Genomic DNA, 18,626 nt, shown 5'->3' with positions numbered 1-18,626 from the left:
AGTTGCCTAACCTCTCTGAGCCTCAATTTTCTTGACTTGAAATAAGAATCATAGCAGCTATTTTCTTTTATTTGCCAGGAGCTGACCTAAGGGCTTTTCATATATAAACTCAATCCTTCTTACTTTGTGAAGTAGATATTTTTTTAATATCTATTTTACAGATGAGAAAATGGAGGCATAGAGGAGTTATGTCATTTGCTTCAGGTTGCACGGATTGTAACGCAGAGGCCAAGGTTAGATGTGATTCTGTGTTCTTCCCAGGATGCCATGGAAAGACTGCCTTGCTTTGTTCCCTCACAGAGCTTCTGTTAGGGTCCCACATGGACAGAGTGCTTGGGGGAGGGAAGAGTGTCGTCCACTGGGCTCCACTGGGCTCCACTGCCTCTGTTTTATGTGTGTGAGATTCATTACTGTGTAAACTGGGATTTTAAGCAGGAAGAAGTAGAGGCTTCCCTGGTAGCTCAGTGGTAAAGAACTCACCTGCCAATGCAGGAGATGTGGCTTCGATCCCTGGGTTGGGAAGATCCCCTGGAGTAGGAAATGGTAACCCACTCCAGTATTCTTGCCTGGGAAATCCCACGGACAGAAGAGCCTGGTGGGTTTCAGTCCATGGGGTCATAAACAGACACAACTTAGCAACGAGCAAGCACACACACAGGTAGAGATATGTTGTGATCATGTGTGAGTTCAGTATAATCTTCTCCGCTTCTGATATTGCTCCTAGAGGGGATTGGAAGTAAATGAGTTTTTCTTCATTGTTTATATGGAAAAATCTTTACTGAGAGTCTCGAGTCTGGGGTCAAGGACTCAGTATAACTTACACCTCTTCTATTAGTGTTTCCAGGTGGAGACTGGGAGGGACAGGACTGGGATGCCCCTGCCAGCTTGGGACTCAATACATTTGGGCCCTGAACTGAGGCTGAAATCCTAAGGACAGTTACTCCTGGAGAGGGTTTTTTGTCTTCCCAGCCAAGAAGCTCAAACTTCAGCTTTTGCAAAAGTAATTTCAAAGGAAACCCAGCAGAACCTTCAAGAACGTCTTGGCTGAGTGCCGGAGAGACAGTTGATGGCATTCTGTTGTGCCTGAGACCCTGTAAATCTCACACAAGACTCCCTCGAGACTAGCTGTTCTACAAAACCTCTCCAAAATGCCTTCAGTGTGATGTCTGGTTGCGTGAATTGATAGATGACCCTTCAGGTTCATTTCCTTCTATGCAGGATGTCAGTGACAACAGAAGCAATGAATTTCTGGTGGGGATTTTTTTCCCTCTGTGATCTGTTCGGGGTCCAGCTAACTGGAAGCTGTTTGTCAGTCATTGCATTGACTTGCCTCACTATATTTCAAGTTTTAACTGACAGAGAGCTTCACTCGACTGCTCTAATTAAAGTCCTTACTTTGGGAACTCACCAGCTTGAGTGAAGTAGATTTTCCCTCCTCATGGTTGCAGAAGCCGTTAAAGAATTCAAGCGTGTAAAGGAGACGGGATCCTATGGAGGTCGTATCTGAAGTACCGTAGCCTTTCATTTTCAGCCTTGATTTGCTTTTGCTTTTATCAGTTGTGAAATTCTTTTCATTTGACTTTTTTAAGTAGACAGAGGAAAGTGGTTAGGTTATCGTCGTTGACCCCTTGGAATATTTTCTGTAATGCACAGGAGTTCTGAAGGAGAGCTCTGTGGAAGAATAAAGGCCATTTTTTTCCATTTATTTATTTTTAAGTTAACTTTTATTGGAGTACAGTTGCTTTACAATGTTGTGTTAGCTTCTGCTATGCAAGGGAGTGAATCAGCTCCATGTACACATATATCCCCTCTTTATTGGACCTCCTTCCCCTTCAGGCCACCACGGAGCAGTGAGCAGGGTTTCCTGCACCATACAGTAGGTTCTCCTTAGTTACCTGTTTAATGCAGGTGTGGTCTGTTATCAGCTTTTGCCCCACCCGTGTTTGGAGAGGAAGGGGTGTGGAAGTCCACACTTGCTGAAGTCTTAGCATTCCTGGGGGGTAAATACGGGAATAAATGGGTACCCAGAAGCCCCAACAATTTCAATAAGCAAATATGACCTTGATCTGGTTCCTAGCTCTTAGCTTTTTTTCCCTGGGTCTTAGTTTCCCTATTTGTCGAATAAGTATGCTTGTCTTGAAGAGCAGTTTTCAAACTTGAAAAGTTTTTTTAAGCTTTCCTCGAACTCCTTAACACAGAAAACAAGTAACGATGAAGCCCTTCAGATTGAAGGGAGGGAGGGAAGGGGGCAGACTGAGCCATCTTGGTCTTTCCTTCCTTCCTCCTACCTCAACCCCCTGGGTAGACACCCCCGGCTTGAGATCATTGATAACCCCTCCCATCAAATATCTATAATTATTTTTCCAGCCCCTCCTTTCACTCAGCATCTTTACTGTAGTCATTCTGCCCAAAGATAGATGTGAAAATGACTTTATTATTTCATCTCTTCCTGACTGAAATTGCATAGTACTGTCATAAGTCACTCTGAACTATTCTGTCTTGGAATAATGCATATAAATTTTCATCTCCCCCTTGTATGTTTCAGAAATATTTGTAGTCATCAATTTATGATGTAGTAAACTCCTCATCACTGTTGTCTTTGAGGCTAGGGTTGGCTTATCAGCTGAAAGTCTCACTTGTTAATATTTTATCAAACAAATACCCCTTGAGGACCTAGTATATGCAAAGCACACATGTGTGCCCCAACCTTGCCTAACAAGGAGGACAGACATACATGTAAGCAATTCCTAAGAGAATGACTGGCTTTACCAGCTTAGGTTACAATAAGTCACACTGTCTTTTTTTTTTTTTTTTTGGTCACACTATCTTTTATCATTCAAAGTCATTGCTTTAGTAGGTTAGAAGAGTGGTCAATTTGTCTTTGGTAAAGACAAACCTCCCTACTCTTGTTTCCCTGGGAGCATAAAGCACAATCTTGCTTTTAAATATTTTTGTACCTTTTAAAAAGTGTTTTTGACATGTACACACTGCTTTATTTACTTATTTATGGCTACAACAGTTCTTCATTGCTGCAGGCAGGCTTTCTCTAGTTGCGGAGAGGAGGGGCTACTCTCTAGTTGCAGTGCACAGGCTTCTCACTGCAGTGGCTTCTCTTCTTGCAGAGCACAGGTTTTAGGTGAGTGGGTTTCAGTACTTGTGGCACAGGGGCTCAGCAGTTGCAGCTCAAGGGCTTTAGAGCACAAGCTCAGTAGCTGTGATGCTCAGGCTCAGTGGATCCACGGCAGGTGGAATCCTTCCAGACCAGGGATCGAACCCATGTCTCCTATCCACTGCCACCAAGGAAGCCTGTTTTTAAATATTAAGCAAAGAGATAAGTTTACTTACAGTCACAGATTTTGCTCCCACTCTGAACTGTATTCCTACTGAAAAGGAGTCCTCCTGTGATAAAGTGTGTCCCAGGGCTTCCTGAGAATGTAACACTCTGGTTTGTGTTTGGATGCGTACCCATTTCAGACCACGGCCGCTGAACTGGGACGGGCTTCCAGACTCAGCCACACCCTGAGGCCAGCACTGGCCTTCCTCATGACTTTCTAGTCTTGGTATTGGGCATTGGTCAACAATCTAGAATCAGTCATCCTCAGCATGAACCCCACAGGCATCTGCAGTTCCAGCCACACTTCAGTGCCTCTAAGGCTTAGGACCCTGTTGGATTTATCTTTGTACACCAGCGCCTTCCACAGGGCCTGGGCCACAAACAAAATCCATGACCTTTTGTTCAATCACCTTCAATCACCCCCAAGGGACTGGTAGTAGAGAAAGAACCAACCGATAAAAGATATTCAGGAATGATAAAGAGAGAGAAAAAAGATGCGTTGAAAAAGGGAGTGATTTTGAGAAATGGATGAAGACCAAGGCTGGGTGACAGCCAGGGGTGATGCACCATTTAACAGAGAACAAATGGTTTATCAGGTACCAGCACGAGTAATTTCCTCTTTCTCCCCAGCTCCAAGGTGAATGTTAGGATAAGGCTTAGCCACTGACTTTTGAGATTGTTCTCTTCTCTGATTATGCTTTGCTCTGATTATGGTCTTACCTCTTTTCTTACATTTTTTAAAATGTATTTTTAAGCTTTTTGCCTGGGATGAGTCTTTGTTGCTGCACACAGGCTTTCTCTAGTTGTGGCGAGCAGGGGCTACTCTTCATTGCAGTACTAGGGCTTCTCCGCACGGTGACTTCTCTTGTGGAGCGTGGGCTCTAGGCTATAGTTTCTGTAGTTGTGGTGCACAGGCTTAGCTGCCCTGTGGCATGTGGGATCTTCCCAGATCAGGGAAGAGCTAGTGTTCCTTGCATTGCAAGTTGGATTCTTAACCACTGGACCACCAGGGAAGCCCCTGATACTTTACATTTTTAAATACAGACAGAGAGCTTCCAATGAACTCTTGTGGCCCTTTCTCTATCTGCCCATCTATCTGTCTATGTGTCCTACTGTCAATTAGCCTATGCCAGGCATTATGAAGGTACAGGCATAAAATAGGCACAGTTACTGCCTTCAAAATTTCAGCATCTAATAAAAGAGAAGGATATTTTCAAGTAACTCTTATGATCCCTATAATAAATGATTTCATATTATAGAAATAAGGACAGAGGGCCAGTGGAATCCAGAGGAAAAAGTGACTTGATTCCTCCTTATAAAACTAAGAACTGTTCACATAAAAGGAGGCAGCCGAACTTTCCTAGAAGAAAGATGTGGGTGTTGACAGTAGAGATGGGAGAAGTAACTTTCAGTGGAGGCCCTGGAGTGAGACCAGGTTCATGGACAGAAGTGTGTGACGAGTTTTAGGAGGAGCTGTCCACTGGACTGGGGAACAGAGTATGGGAAGTCAAATACTGGATTAATGGGCTGAGCCTGTGATGTGGAGAGCCCTGAGGAACATTCGTAGGACGTGAATCCAGTTTTTTCTTTTAATTAACATGTTTAGGATATGGTGGGCTTCCCTGGTGGTTCAGTGGTAATGAGTTTGCCTGCCAATGCAGGAGATGTGGGTTCTATCCCTGGGCCGGGAAGATCCCCTGGAGAAGGAGATGGCAACCCACTCCAGTATTCTTGTCTGGGAAATCTCAGGGACAAAGGAGCCTGGTGGGCTACAGTCCATAGGATTGCAAAGAGTTGGACACAACTTAGCCACTAATCAGCAATAACAATACAATATAGCACTTCAGTGTCTACAAATAGAATGTTGTATGTTTTATATCATTTGATCTTCATGACAGTTATCTAAGAGAGGCATAACTTATCCTCTAATTTATAGATGAAGAAACAGGTGCAGAGACTTCTCTGGCAGTCCAGGGGTTAAGACTTCACCTTCCTGTGCAAGGGGCGTGTATTTGATCCCTGCTTGGGGAGCCGAGACCCCACCTGCCTCACGGCCTAAAAACCAAGACAAACGAACCAAAAACAGAAGCAATGTTATAACAAATTCAGTAGACTTTTAAAATGGTCCACATAAAAAAAGGGAAAAAAAGGATCTAAAAAGAAATTGAGGTGCAGAAAGCTTAAAGATTTGCTCAAGTTTCCATAATTAGCAGGTGGCTGAGCTGATAATCAAAGCCAAGACTTCGGACCCCAGAATCTATGCTTTTAAAAAGTGAAGCATTTTGTTGAAGCATATTGTTGTTCTTTAGCTGCTAAGTTGTGTCCAACTGTGCAGTGCTATGAACTGTAGCCCAACAGGCTCCTCTGTCCATGGGATTTTCCAGGCAAGAGTACTGGAGTGGGTTTCCATTTCCTTCACTAGATAATCTTCCTGACACTTGGCATATACACATAAAATACACACACGAATTAAAAATATATGACTTGAAAACTTTCACAGGTGGTTAGAGTAAACAGTAATCTCTATTAAGTTAGGGAGGTTTTACATCTTTCAATATTGCATTTTTCTATCTATGAGCATGGAGTATCCCTTCATTGATTTTTTTTTTTTTTGTAATTTCTAGTGTAGAAATATTACTCATATTTCTTAGGTTTATTCCGAGGTTTTAAAATTTTTTGATGCTTTTATGGTATCTTTTATTTATAATTTTAGTTAATACTTTGTTATTGGTATGGTGGTGGTGGTGGTGGTTTAGTTGCTAAGTCGTGTCCAACTCTTGCGACCCCATGGACTGTAACCCACCAGACTCCTCTGTCCATGGGATTCTTTAGGCAAGAATACTGGAGTGGGTTGCTGTTTCCTTCTCCAGGGGATCTTTCCCATGTAGAATCAAACCCAGGTCTCCTGCATTGCAGGCAGATTCTTTACCAACTGAGCTATGAGGGAATCCCCTCGTTATTGGTATAGAAAGGTACAATAGATTTTTTAAAAATTGACCTTGTTTCTAGATGACCGACTGAACTCACTTATTAATTCAATGAATCAAACTTTATTTATTTATTTTTTGACTGGCTACATGGTAGTTCCCCGACCAGGCCCTCAGCCTTGAAAGCAAGGAGTCCTAACCACTGGACTTCAAGGAAATTCTCCACTTATTAATTCAACTAATCAAGCTTTACTGAACTGTTAAGGGAGGGCTTCAAGTACAGTGTTGGATAGAAGGGCTGATAGCAAACATCTTTCTTTTTTAATTGGAGGATAATTGCCTTAAAGGGTTTGTTGATTTCTGCCTTACAACATCGTGAATCAGCCATGAGTATACACATGTCCCCTCCCTCTTGAACCTCCCTCCCAGCCCGCCCCCATCCCACCCCTCGAGGTTGTCACCGTGCGCAGAGTTGCGCTCCCTGGTTGTACAGAAACTTCCCACTGGCCGTCTATTTTGTATATGTTAGTGTGTATGTTTTAGCACTACTCTCTCAATTTGTCCCACCCTCTTCCTCCACTGCTGTGTTCACAAGTCTGTTCTCTATGTCTTGATACCAAACATCTTTGCATCCTTTTTTTTAAATCTAAGAGAAAGTCTTTTAATATTTATCATTGATGTGATATTAACTCTAGGATTTAGGTAGATATTCTTTATCATGTTAAGGAAATTCTATGCTCTTCTAGTTTGCAAAGATGGCTTCAGAATGGAGACTAGTCTGCAGGAAGGAGAAAGAATGGATCCAGAAAGGCCAAGTTAGAGTGAGGTCTGTATAAGAGTAGGAGCAGTGTGGTTATAAGGAGGGAATGTGAGGGATGCTCTGGGTTCTCTTCCTCCTCAATGGCTCTGACATGGTAACTGCTCATCTCATAAAAATTTCAAAAGAGAAAAGAGCACTACAAATTGTCAGAGTTCTCTTTCTCTGGGCATCCCAAATGGTGCTCTTTATTACTAGATGTTTTGTGATAGATGTGGTCCAATTCATTTATTTTATTTTATTTTTTGGAGTTTTCAGAACAATGCTTTTATTTAAGAATTAAGGGAAAACAAAAACATTAAAGCATAGGAATACACTGACTGAATACAAGTGTCTTGTTTGGTCTGAAATCTTGATAAAGTTCCTCTAACCACTTACCTGAGGTAGATTTAGGTTGGCACTGTCTCAAGAGAACCTCCCTCCGTTCCAGAAGTTACCTTCTAGTTTTGGTTACAGGCTCCCAAGTGGTCCTCTCCAACCTCAGGTTATTCTATATGAGTAATACCAACACCCTTTTTTCCCCATGGTTAAAAGCCCTCAGACCTATTTCATACCCTCAAAGTTTTGGCTGAGGGATGGTCCATCCTTAATTTACTTAAAGACTAGAGACAATTACCAGTAAGATTAGTTGAAAGGGGCAGGTCATTGCCCCACCAAAGTTACAACTGTGCCCTTCTCCAAGTTCTAATGACTAACAAGTAGCCATAAGGACTAATTTTTATCACCACCAAGCCATACATCCAATACTATTTTAAGAATTACAACTGTCAAACATATGCTAGTGATAGGCATGATTTTCATCGAAGAGAAACAAATACATCTCCTGTGTTTTATCACACTGAGCAAGTTTTTATGGTGTAAGAGCTAATGAAAATTACCAAAACACATCAGATCAAATAAACTTCCAGGATCTGTTTTCTAAAAGAAAGAAAAAACAGCCTAGAGTCAGATTCCTTATCACTATGAGTTATTCCTCTGACCCTAAGATTATCCAGGTTACCAACCTGTCATTAAGATCAAAGCTTGGAGCCATACACAAGGGGCCGTGTAGCAGCTGGCCACGCCTATGAGTCCAAACACCAATGCTGCCTAGGGTTCAGGATCTGCTAAGATAAATCAGAGGACCGCAAGTATTTATTCACCAGTCTACAGTCCCAAATACTGGAGAACTCTTAAGTATTTATATTAAATGTCTTTTAACCTGAGGGAAGAGGAAAAAAAAAAAAAACCTCACAAGCATGCATTTATAGATCCCTGGATTAGAGTATTTCTGGAGAATGTTAATCATAATTATACTAAATTGGAGATAAGTGCTTATCCTGAAACCTCTGACGAATTTGCCAACTCCCTTTCCTTTCTAGCATTTAGAACCCTACTTTACAAGCCAAATGTACACCTTATATTGTGGTGACTTGTCTTTCCCCAGAAATAAAAATGTATTCTATTTCCTTGGCAGAACCAAAATAAATGAAAGGTATATCATGAGGCTTGGATTTGCTATAAACAGGATGTTGCAGTGGGGGGAAAAAACAAACACCAGCTCTTCAGTCAGGATTCTTAAAATCAGTCGTTTCTCCATTAATAATGTATCAGTATGTGTTTTACTCTGTGCCGACTCAGACTTGAGTCTTTCTGTCAGCCTTCCCTTAAACATTTTGCAAGGAGTTGAAAGAAACCATTGAAAGAAACGTGATAAATGAAGTCACAAAAATATGGCAACAAGCAAAATCATAATGATCATCCTGGAACTTGCAGTTCTGTGTTGATAACAAACAAATCTCTAAAGCTGAAATTGCAAATACCAATAATAAACTGAAAGATATTTTAGGGTGAGGACTGAGGGCATGCCTCAATTCACACCAAGTAAAATGCTGAGCATTCTGCCTTATTATGAGGCTGGTCCTCCAAAGGGGAAATTCTGGGGAGTGTTTTGATTTAGGATAACTACTCCCTAGCTGTTTGGTTCTTTTCACAACCAGCAGAAGGTTCCCATGCTGGTATCAACACACTAGTCCCCGTTCTACCCAAGAATTAGAAAATCAACAGAGGCAAAGTCAATGTACTTCTTTTCCCAACAGTAACACATGCCACACTTTCTATCTCAATTACAGTCCTCTCTTTTATTGGAGTTCCAAATTTTAAAAACTGAAAGTAAAGCAATCATTCAGTGGTTCAGATAAAAGAAAAGCATCTTTACCTGAGTAACCCATCAGGCCTACTCTGACCTGCCCTAGCTCTTCCCAGAACAAGTTTCTGGGTATCTAAACAAAACTGTTTGCATGTCGACTCCATTAAAAGTCATCTCTACTACAGGGGTCAACTAACTATGAGAACAGTTCTTCTCATACCTGTTAAATGTACACAGTTCACAGTTAGACCTCTACAGAGGTCTACAAAATGCTCTCCAGAGTAGTTTCTTTGGGGCCCAATAAGGTAGAGATTTCCTGCAAGGATTTTTTTTTTTCTCCCCCAGACTTAGGGTTACTTTAGGGTCTTTCACTTATACAAGTTCCCTGGTGTACAAGAACTGATCATTGACAGAAGTTTTCTCATTCAGAGAATTCATAAGGTCCTTCATCAGATTTTCTTTTTTTTTGGGGAGGGGGGGTTGCAAACCCAAGAAGGCTCTTCACTTAATGCTTTTGCCACATTCAAGGTAAATACACAAATTTTCACCTGTATGGCTTCTCTGATAGGTAATAAAGTCACAGTTATGTTAAGGGGCTTTTTTCACAACTGCTGGGGTTTCTTTCCAGTGGGGCTTTCTGATGTCCAATGAGGCGTGCATACTGTCTGAAGCACTGTTTCACAGGGCATTAAAAAAATATCGTCCTCTGATCTGAATTCTCTTGGAATGAGGAGAGGTGAGCATTGCTAGAGAGCTTTCTCACATTCACCGAACTTGTAAGTTTCCCACCTGTATAAATCCTCTTGTGGTGATCAGACATGAGGTTGGACTGAAGGTTTTCAAAAAACTCAGGGCATTTGTAAGGTTTCTCACTGGAGTGATTGATACGGTTCTGTAAAGACAGCTCTCTGGCCAAACCATTTCTCAGGTTCCTATTAACTGCAGATTTTCTGGTCCCGAACAAAGTCTGAGCGCTGAGGAAAATCTGAGATTTGCTTTGAGTTCTCCATCTTAAATGAGTTCTCTTACATTGTAAATACATCTTTTTTTGTTTGTTTGTTTATGGTATAATAACTTCTTGTCTGGTCAAGACATCTGTGAGGCTTCTGATACATGGGGAGGGCTGAGCTCAAGATCTTTCTCAGCCACATTACAGATATATGGTTTTTCACTGATGTGGATTGTCTGATGTTGAAAAAGGGCTGAGCTCTGGTGAAAGCTTTTATCAGAGACACTGTATTTATAATGCAGCTCCTCTGTCTGAGTTCTCATTTTCTGTTGGGCAACGAAGTCCATGCCTAGGAGGAAGCCACTCTCTCATGCAGACCACTGATGCAGTTTCTCTTGCACGTGAAGTCTTTGATGTACAATAAGGTCTGAACTACAGCTGAAGCTCTTCTCATATTCAAGGCATTTAAAAGTGTGAGTGTGAGTTGCCTGGTGCCTGATGAGGTTGGCACTCCGGGTAAAACTTCTCATACATTCCAAGCATTTATACAGCTTCTCACCTGTGTGGACTCTCTGGTGTACAATAAGGTCTGATTTCTGGCCAAAGCATTTCTCACAGGCACCACACTTATAGGGCTTCTCCCCGGTATGTACTCTTTTATGAACAATGAAGGCTGACCGGTGTCGGTAACTTTTCTCACACTTATTACATTTGTAGGGTCTTTCACCAGTATGAGTTCTCTGGTGGATAATAAGATCGGATTTCCCACTAAAAGCTTTTTCACACTCCAGACACTTAAATGGTTTCTCACCCGTGTGAGTTCTTCGGTGCCTTATGAGGTTTGTACTTTGGCTGAAGCATTTATCACACTCACTACACAGATACGGTTTCTCGCCTGTATGGCTTCGCTGGTGGACAAGCAGATCAGAGCTCTGACCAAAATTCTTGCCACAGATATCACATGTATAGAATTTTTTACCTGCATGCGTTCTCTGGTGTCCTGAAAGGGCTAAGTGGTGCCAAAAGCTCTTCTCACATTTGCTACATTTATAAGGTTTCTCATAACTGTGGATCCTCTGATGTGAAATAAGATCTGAGCTTTGGATGAAGGTTTTCTCACACATATCACATCTATAAGGTTTCTCCCCAGTGTGGGTTCTCTCACACATAATAAGAGCTAAGTTTTCACAAAAGTTTTGCTCACGTTCAAGGCACTGGTATATCTGATCATCTATTTGAGTAATCTCATGCACATGAATAAAAATCTTTTTACCCTTCTGAGGGCATACATGATATATTTTCCTTTTTTGAGGTCTCTGATTCTCTCTCTCTTCTGAAGTGTACATTTTCTATGGCTCTCTCCTAGGGAGTTTTCCACTGGTCTTCTGACCCATCATTTTCTTCATAGTCATTTTCTCGATAAGAACTCGAAAGATATATCTGTTTTAAGCCTTTCAGTCATGAGTAGTTCCTCTCTACAAGTTTCCAGCATCACATGCACTCATTCTTTATGTGGTATTTACAACCCATAACAAGGAAGACTCAAGACTGTCTTCCTTTTGGCTCCAAAGGATCTCCAGTCCATAGTTATTAACAATACTCAATTCTTCCCTCTCCCCGGCTGCAGCCGGCGCCGCCCCTCCGCCTGGGAGGGCACTTCCGGTTACTCTCCGGACACTCGGGGTTTGGTTTTCCCGGCGGCCGCAGAACCTAAGGGCCCACCTTCGGGAAAAGAAAGAAAGCAAACCTGGGAGGCCGAGGAGAGCCAGGAGCATCCTTCTTTGCGCGGCTTGGCGAGGGTAGCTGGGGCCAGGCCATTCAGTATGCGATTTAAGGGCCAACAAGGCCAGCTAGCTTTCCGAGCCCTTTCAGCCTGGCTGGGAAGCGGCCGGCGCAGCCCCCGGTCCAATTCATTTAGAAAAATCTGAATACTCTATCACTCTCTTTGGAAAGTCATGATGAAGGTCAGCATATTAAAGGCTCTGAGAATCCTACAAAGGGAGGATTTAATTATTTAATTTAATATAGCACCCATCCTTCTGTCTTTGAGGTCCATTACATGAGACTCAAAAGGAATTTTAGAGATCCTCTGTTTACCCATTATGGAGTTGAATGATACTCACCTATAACAAAATCTTTATATGTCAGTCTGTTGGTTGTCTTAAGGTTATAACTGTATCTTTCTCTTTCCCTGTTATGTTCAAAACCATTGAGAAATAGACCCATGTGGCAAATTGGGATCAACATATCACCTTTGTTGCTGGCAAAGGTAGATTGGAGGAAGCTGAATGGAGTGTAGTCCAGATTGGTCTTCATATACTTCACTGTGAATCAGAGGGTCTCCCCAACCCAGCTGCATGCAGAGATAAGAATCTCTGCCTCAGTGACTTACTTCCACCTGTAGTAGGAGCAGAAAGCAGAATACAAATGTTCTGTGGGAAAGCTGACTCAAAGAAGGGGAGACCACATGGGAACAGAAACCTTTAATGTTACCCGAGAGAAACATGCCAACCAGTGGATGCCCTACTGTTATCATTGTGCCAAAAGATACTCAGGGAATAGACGTGGAAAGGAGATTTGGGGGAGTAAAGAAAAGATTTGAAGTCTCAAAAGGGTGGAAGCATGAAGACTGATTTGTGCTGGGACATAGGGAGAAACAGATGCTTGTTCTCTAAATAAGTCTATTTGGGACTTAGTGATTAATCCTTTTATCTTTAGAAGAACAGAGATCGGGGCTCTGGTTAGCCAGCATATAAAGAGGCTGAAATAAGAAAAATTAACATTTTCTTAGGGACCCAGGAAAGAGAAAGCTTGGGGCCAGGGGAGTCCAGCAGCCCTAAGTATACTGAGTCAATGACATGACCTGCAATATTTGTTTCTCTCTTTTCCTTGCTCTCCAACCAACCTGGCCATACACTGATCTTAGCTAGAGAGGAGGAGGAACAGGAGAGGATGGAGGCCAGTGGCCATGGGTAAAACGTCTCCTCCAGCCCCTGGAAGATGACCTCAGAAGTGGGCACTCTTGGTGTGCTGCAGGGTGGGTAAGAGGCATGCGAGGAAAAAGTCTCCATTTTCCTGGAACAGACCTACAACAGCACCTCCTACCACTTTGCCCTTGAGTTTTTGGCAAGGGTTTCTGAAGGACTGACAGAGACTGGCTTAACCCAGGATGGTTCTACCCAATGTGACTCCAGATTACTCCCAAGTCACCCTTGGCTCAGAGAAACCACAGGAGGGAGGATTCATTAGCATCCTTGGAGGGGCATTTCCTAGACTCTGGCAGGTAAAACAGCAAGGTTTTCAGTGACAATCTGCTGAGCTGGTGATATCTGAATTTCACTGTGATGGCTGATGGGGCTGGAATATACAAAATGAGGGCCTACCAGAGAAACATCTGTTTACCTCAACGAGGGGGGAGATTCCATATTACAGTAGGCAAAAATGGAGTGTTTCCCACCAGATTGGGAATCAGTTCTCCATCTACTGGGGCTTCCCAGGTGGCGCTAGTGGTAAAGAACCTGCCTTTCAATGCAGGAGACATGAGACACGGAGTTCGATCCATGGGTCAGGAAGATCCCCTGAAAGAGGGCATGGAAACCCAATCCAGTATTCTTGCCTGGAGAATCCCATGGACAAAGGAGCCTGGTGGGCTATAGTCCATGGGGTTGCAAAAAGTTTGACACAACTGAAGCAACTTACAGGCACCAACACACTGCGTCTACTCATGTCATTGCCTGACACATCAGACCCAATAGAGGACTGATCCTTCTCTCTTAAGCTGAAGGACTCAGTTCCATCAAGACTGAGCTGATCCCATGCAGAATTAGAGAAGACAACCGATTCTATGGGCTAACTGTTGGGATGAAGTTTAAAGAGGAGTTGAGGTTGGATGATAAAATTCACATAGCCTACCCAAATAAACTCACTAAGTACTCTGAATTTCTTAAATGTTATTGTTCCTGCTAGTTAAAAAATTATCTTTGATCTTCCTTAAAAAATATAAACCTTGCCTTTGCAAACACAGCTCACCAGAACTGATAATTTAGCCATAGGAGTTTGAAACCCTGCTGCACCTCAGAATCAGCTGGGGAACTTAAAAGACTACTGTGCTTTGGCCCCACTCTGATCAATGAAGTCAGACTCTCTGGGATGGGATTTGACCATAGTGTGTGAAAGATTTTAGAAGGCTCTTCAATAAGAATCTGATGTACAACCAAAGTTGATCATCATTGCTCTGAACAAATAGGATATGATCAGGAGAATAGTAACGGGCAGATCATAGGGAGAGGGGAAGAAAAGTTTCAGAGTCTCAACAAGGCAGGATGTCATGTGGATTTATATTTTCACAATCTTCTGCAAAACCCACATTATAGCTATTTCTGTGTTTGCTGGTTTGCCTTTTGCCAGTCTTAGAAGTAGGATGAGTATACAGAGAGCATATACCTAAGAAGGTATTTCCAACAGGGAGCTAGAAACTTACTCAAGGCTCTATGGATAACCTCAAAATGGTGATGAAGCTTGGTTTTGTTTTGTTTTTTAAGATAGACCTGATTACCTGCAAACCATTCTTTTGACAAAGGAATTTTATTAAACATTAGTATATTAAATGTATATTTTTCAAATATATTTTTTAAAACATTTTTAAGAGTTATATAAAGAAACTCACAAATCAAAAAAATTATTTTTCTACACTGGATGTTATGATTGTGTTTGGAGGGTGAGGTGCAGAGGTGACCTGAGTCCTCTTAGATGGGAAGGAGAGTGGGAGGGGCCTGAACTGGTCGCACCCACTGATGCAATTAACTTAGTGTTTGTCCTCTTGGCCTGAGCTTCTTCTCTTCTGCACTGAAGGTAGAAAAGATGATTCTAGAAGAGGAATCTGGTGGCACAAGTGGAAAACCACATAGAGACCATGGTTGTGAGCCGTTTCCTAATCCCGGCTCCCCTGAGCCATGTAAAGTAGTTACCTGTAGAACTTTTAACAGTGCAGCATGAGGGTTCAAGGAGGTCACACACACAGCACCCCCGTGAGAAAAGCTGAGTGAACTTTATCGCCGCTTCCTGCAGAAGAGGAGCCTGGAGCTCAGAGAAGTCCCATGGCCGGCCCCAGAGACATAGTCAGAAAGGGACAGAGATGAGACCCGAGCTCCAGTTGCCCGGCTCCTCTTTCTGTGTGCTGGGCTGGCTTCCTCCCCGCCTGCGTGAGCCCTGGGTCCATATGGAGTGACACCACCTTGAACAGATGAGCAGAAGCGTGTAAACACATACACTGTTTAATGCTCTTGTTGTTTGGATGCAGATATCGGAGTCATGGTAGCTTTCACCCTGAGGAGACCAGGTGGGTACGGACATTTCTGTGTGTCTCTTGACTTATATTTGGGTGGCCCTGGGAGGAGATTCAATAGACCTTAAGCCAGAGACTTGCATCCTTTTTTGGAAGTGTATGTGGTGGGGTTCCCTTGCTGGAAACCTTGGCACACTGGAGGAGGGTGGGTGATGGCAGCAGCCTTGAAGACTTACCAGGCAATTCTTCCTGAGTTACTGGCTGATCCCAATACATTGACTGGAAACCACTGGCATTCTCTTGTTTTAAATTTAATTTTATCTGTGTTATAAATGTATCTCTTAAATTGAAGTATACTTGCTTTACAATGTTGTGTTAGTTTCTGCTCTACTACAACATGTGTCAACTATATGTATACATATATCCCCTTCCTCTTGAGCCTCCCTCCCTGAATCCCACCCCTCGAGGCCCCTGACAACCTCTTGTTTGTAAAATTGGGTAATAATAGCATCTGTCTCATGCATGGTATATTTCGGGGATCCTAAGAGCTAATGTGTATAGCCTGGTATTTCATGGAATATGGTGAGTGTCAAAGTATGTTTAAAAAAATTTAAACTCAGGGGAATACTGTAGCATATTTTCTTATCATCAAGAAAATAATAATAATCTATAGCACATTTAGGGCTTCCCTGATAGCTCAGTTGGTAAAGAATCAGCCTGCAATGAAGGAGACCCTGGTTCAGTTGCTGGGTTGGGAAGATCCACTGGAGAAGGAATAAGCTACACACTTCCTTATTCTTGGGCTTCCCTTGTGGCTAAGCTGGTAAACAGTCCGCCTGCAATGTGGGAGACCTGGGTTCAATCCCTGGGTTGCGAAGATCCCCTGGAGAAGGGAAAGGCTACCCACTCCAGTATTCTGGCCTGGAGAATTCCATGGACTGTATAGTCCATGGGGTCACAGAGAGCCGTCACGACTGAGCGACTTTCACTCCACTTCATAGCACATTTCGCATTGTCTAAGCATTGTGTCCTTTTTAAACATCACCCGGTGGTTAGATAAGAAATATTGTGTTACATGTGAATGAAACAAGCTCATCTGAGCTAAGCATCCAGCCCCAGATTCTGGTGCTAACAGGTGGGTTCACGCTGGGCCCTGAGCTGGGTTCCGTCTCCAGTTTACCCTCTGCTGCCTTATCTGCCAGCGACTCAGCATTTCTGGGTTGGCTGTGTCCTCTCTCTACTCTGGATGTCGTGGAGCTGAGGAGGAGAAATCAACTTTCACACTGGACATCATGCTGGGAGTCTCCTTGAGGACTGACTCAGGGTTCCAGGCAAACAACCTTGTGTGTTTGTGAAGCAAATATTAACCCCTTTGCAGAGAGTGGAGTGGGTTGTCAATCTTTGGGCATTACTAGAAGGGTTCTGGCTTCCTCTGCAGGGGGGTCTGAGCTGTGATCTTCTCAAAACTGATTCTTCCCCCAAATCAATTAAAAATCTCTGAAGGTGGTTCTGGATGCTGGCATATTTGAAACCTCCTAGGTGTGTCTAATAGACAGCAGAGTTAAGAGCTCTTGGTTTTAAGAGGTAGGGGTGCCTGTCTCAGGCAGATTCTTTACCACAGAGCCACCAGGAAAGCCCTAAATTGGATATTACAATTAAATGAGTTGCATGGATTTTTCAGTTTTCTGATGCATCTAAAAGGTGTTCAGGGAATTCTCTGGTGGCCCAGTGGTTAGGGCTCATGACTCTCACTGCCAAGGGTCTGTGTTCAATCCCTGGTCAAGGAAATAAAATCCAGCAAGCTGCATGGTGCGGCCAAAAAACAAAGTGGGGGGTTGAGGGGTGTTTGTACTATACTGTAGTGTGCAAAAGCATTATGTCTTAAAGAATGTATGTACCTTAATTAAAAAATATTTTATTGCTAAAAATAATAGTTTATTGCTGAAAAAAGATGCTGAGCGTTCAGTGAGTGGTAATCTTTTTTTCTGGTGGAGAGCCTCGTCTCGATGTTGATGGCTGCTGACCGCTCTGTCAGGTTGGCGGTTGCTCAAGGTTGGGGAGACTGTGGCAGTTTCTTTAAAATAAGACAACAGTGAAGTTTGCCACGTGAATTGCCTCTTCTAAGAGGTGGGACACCTCTCCCTCCTCCCGTGCCCACGACAGCAGCCTAAGGCGTGCCCCGATGCCTCAGTCCCCAGCTGCCCCGTGGGAGAGCTCAGAATGCTGAGGCCCTCCGTGATGAACACTTCTGTTCCCTAAAGGTGTATTCAGTCTCCCTCTGATAGGTACTCTTATTTATTGGTAACAACTTCCTGTTACCGAATGGAAATAGCTCAGTCTTCTCAAGTCATCTGAGAGCTCGCTGGCCAGGTTCCCAGGAACATCGCTTCTGCCTCCGTGAAATGATCACAGGCAGTTAGCCCTTGGGAACGACAGTAGCAATTCAGGTTTTGGAAGGCGCTGGCCGTGGTACCTTTGCTGGGTAACTCTCCTTTGAAAACAGGAAAGGAAAAACTATTATTGGAAATTTTCTTCAAGACTTTCAGGAAAGAGGGATTTCCCTGGTGTAGCTAAGATTCCTGGGAGACGTAAAAGGGTATTCTTATCACAGCTGATGGCAAATAAAAGTGGGAAAAATACCACCTAAAAAAGGGTATGTTTTAATACTCTCCATATCCTGGACACTGTCCTAGGTATTTTGCTTACTTACCCCTTTTTATTCTTAGAACAATCCTGTGAAGAATGTACCTTGTTATTTATCTCCATTGTACCCTGGAGGAAACTGGCTCCAAGAATTGCTGTGACTTGTCCAATCCACCCATGTCTGGGTGGTTTTGGAGCCTATTATTTCCATTTCACTGTATTTCAGGGTCTCAAAGGATCACCGCCCCCGCCCCCAGGCCCCTTAGGCCAGTCTCCCTCCCCCATTGACGTTCGATGTTTGTCCTCTCTACAACATCCTTTACGAGTGGTTCTCAAGTATCTGCTTGCACACGTCCAGGAACAGGGAACTCACTCCCACCCAGTGCAGTTCATCCACTGTTCAGACAGCCCCAACAAGGAAGGCTCCTTAATTCCTCATCTGGATCAAGGCAGGATGTAAAAAGAATAAATAAGCAAATAAGTGAGTGGAGGGGACATCTGTCTCCCAGTTACTTCTTCTCATTGGTCCTAACTTTATCCTTTC

At 43.0% G+C, this 18,626-nt stretch overlaps 1 protein-coding gene across 2 annotated transcripts in view; it reads left to right on the top strand.

Moving 5' to 3' along the window:
* The window catches only part of FER1L6 (fer-1 like family member 6), a 169,563-nt gene that overhangs the window by 22,661 nt on the left and 128,276 nt on the right, over positions 1–18,626 (top strand). Inside the window, exon 2 of one of the 2 annotated variants that reach the window (XM_061123246.1) lies at positions 15,455–15,493. The exons of the other annotated variant lie outside the window; for it this stretch is intronic. Coding sequence (XP_060979229.1) covers positions 15,455–15,493 — 39 coding nt within the window. The remainder of the gene's footprint in view (positions 1–15,454; positions 15,494–18,626) is intronic. 2 annotated transcript variants of the gene reach the window in all.

This window comes from Dama dama, chromosome 21, assembly GCF_033118175.1.
Source record: "Dama dama isolate Ldn47 chromosome 21, ASM3311817v1, whole genome shotgun sequence".
Taxonomy (NCBI): domain Eukaryota; kingdom Metazoa; phylum Chordata; class Mammalia; order Artiodactyla; family Cervidae; genus Dama; species Dama dama.
Note: the sequence above shows the minus strand (reverse complement) of the source record. Positions and strands in the feature narration are given on the sequence as shown.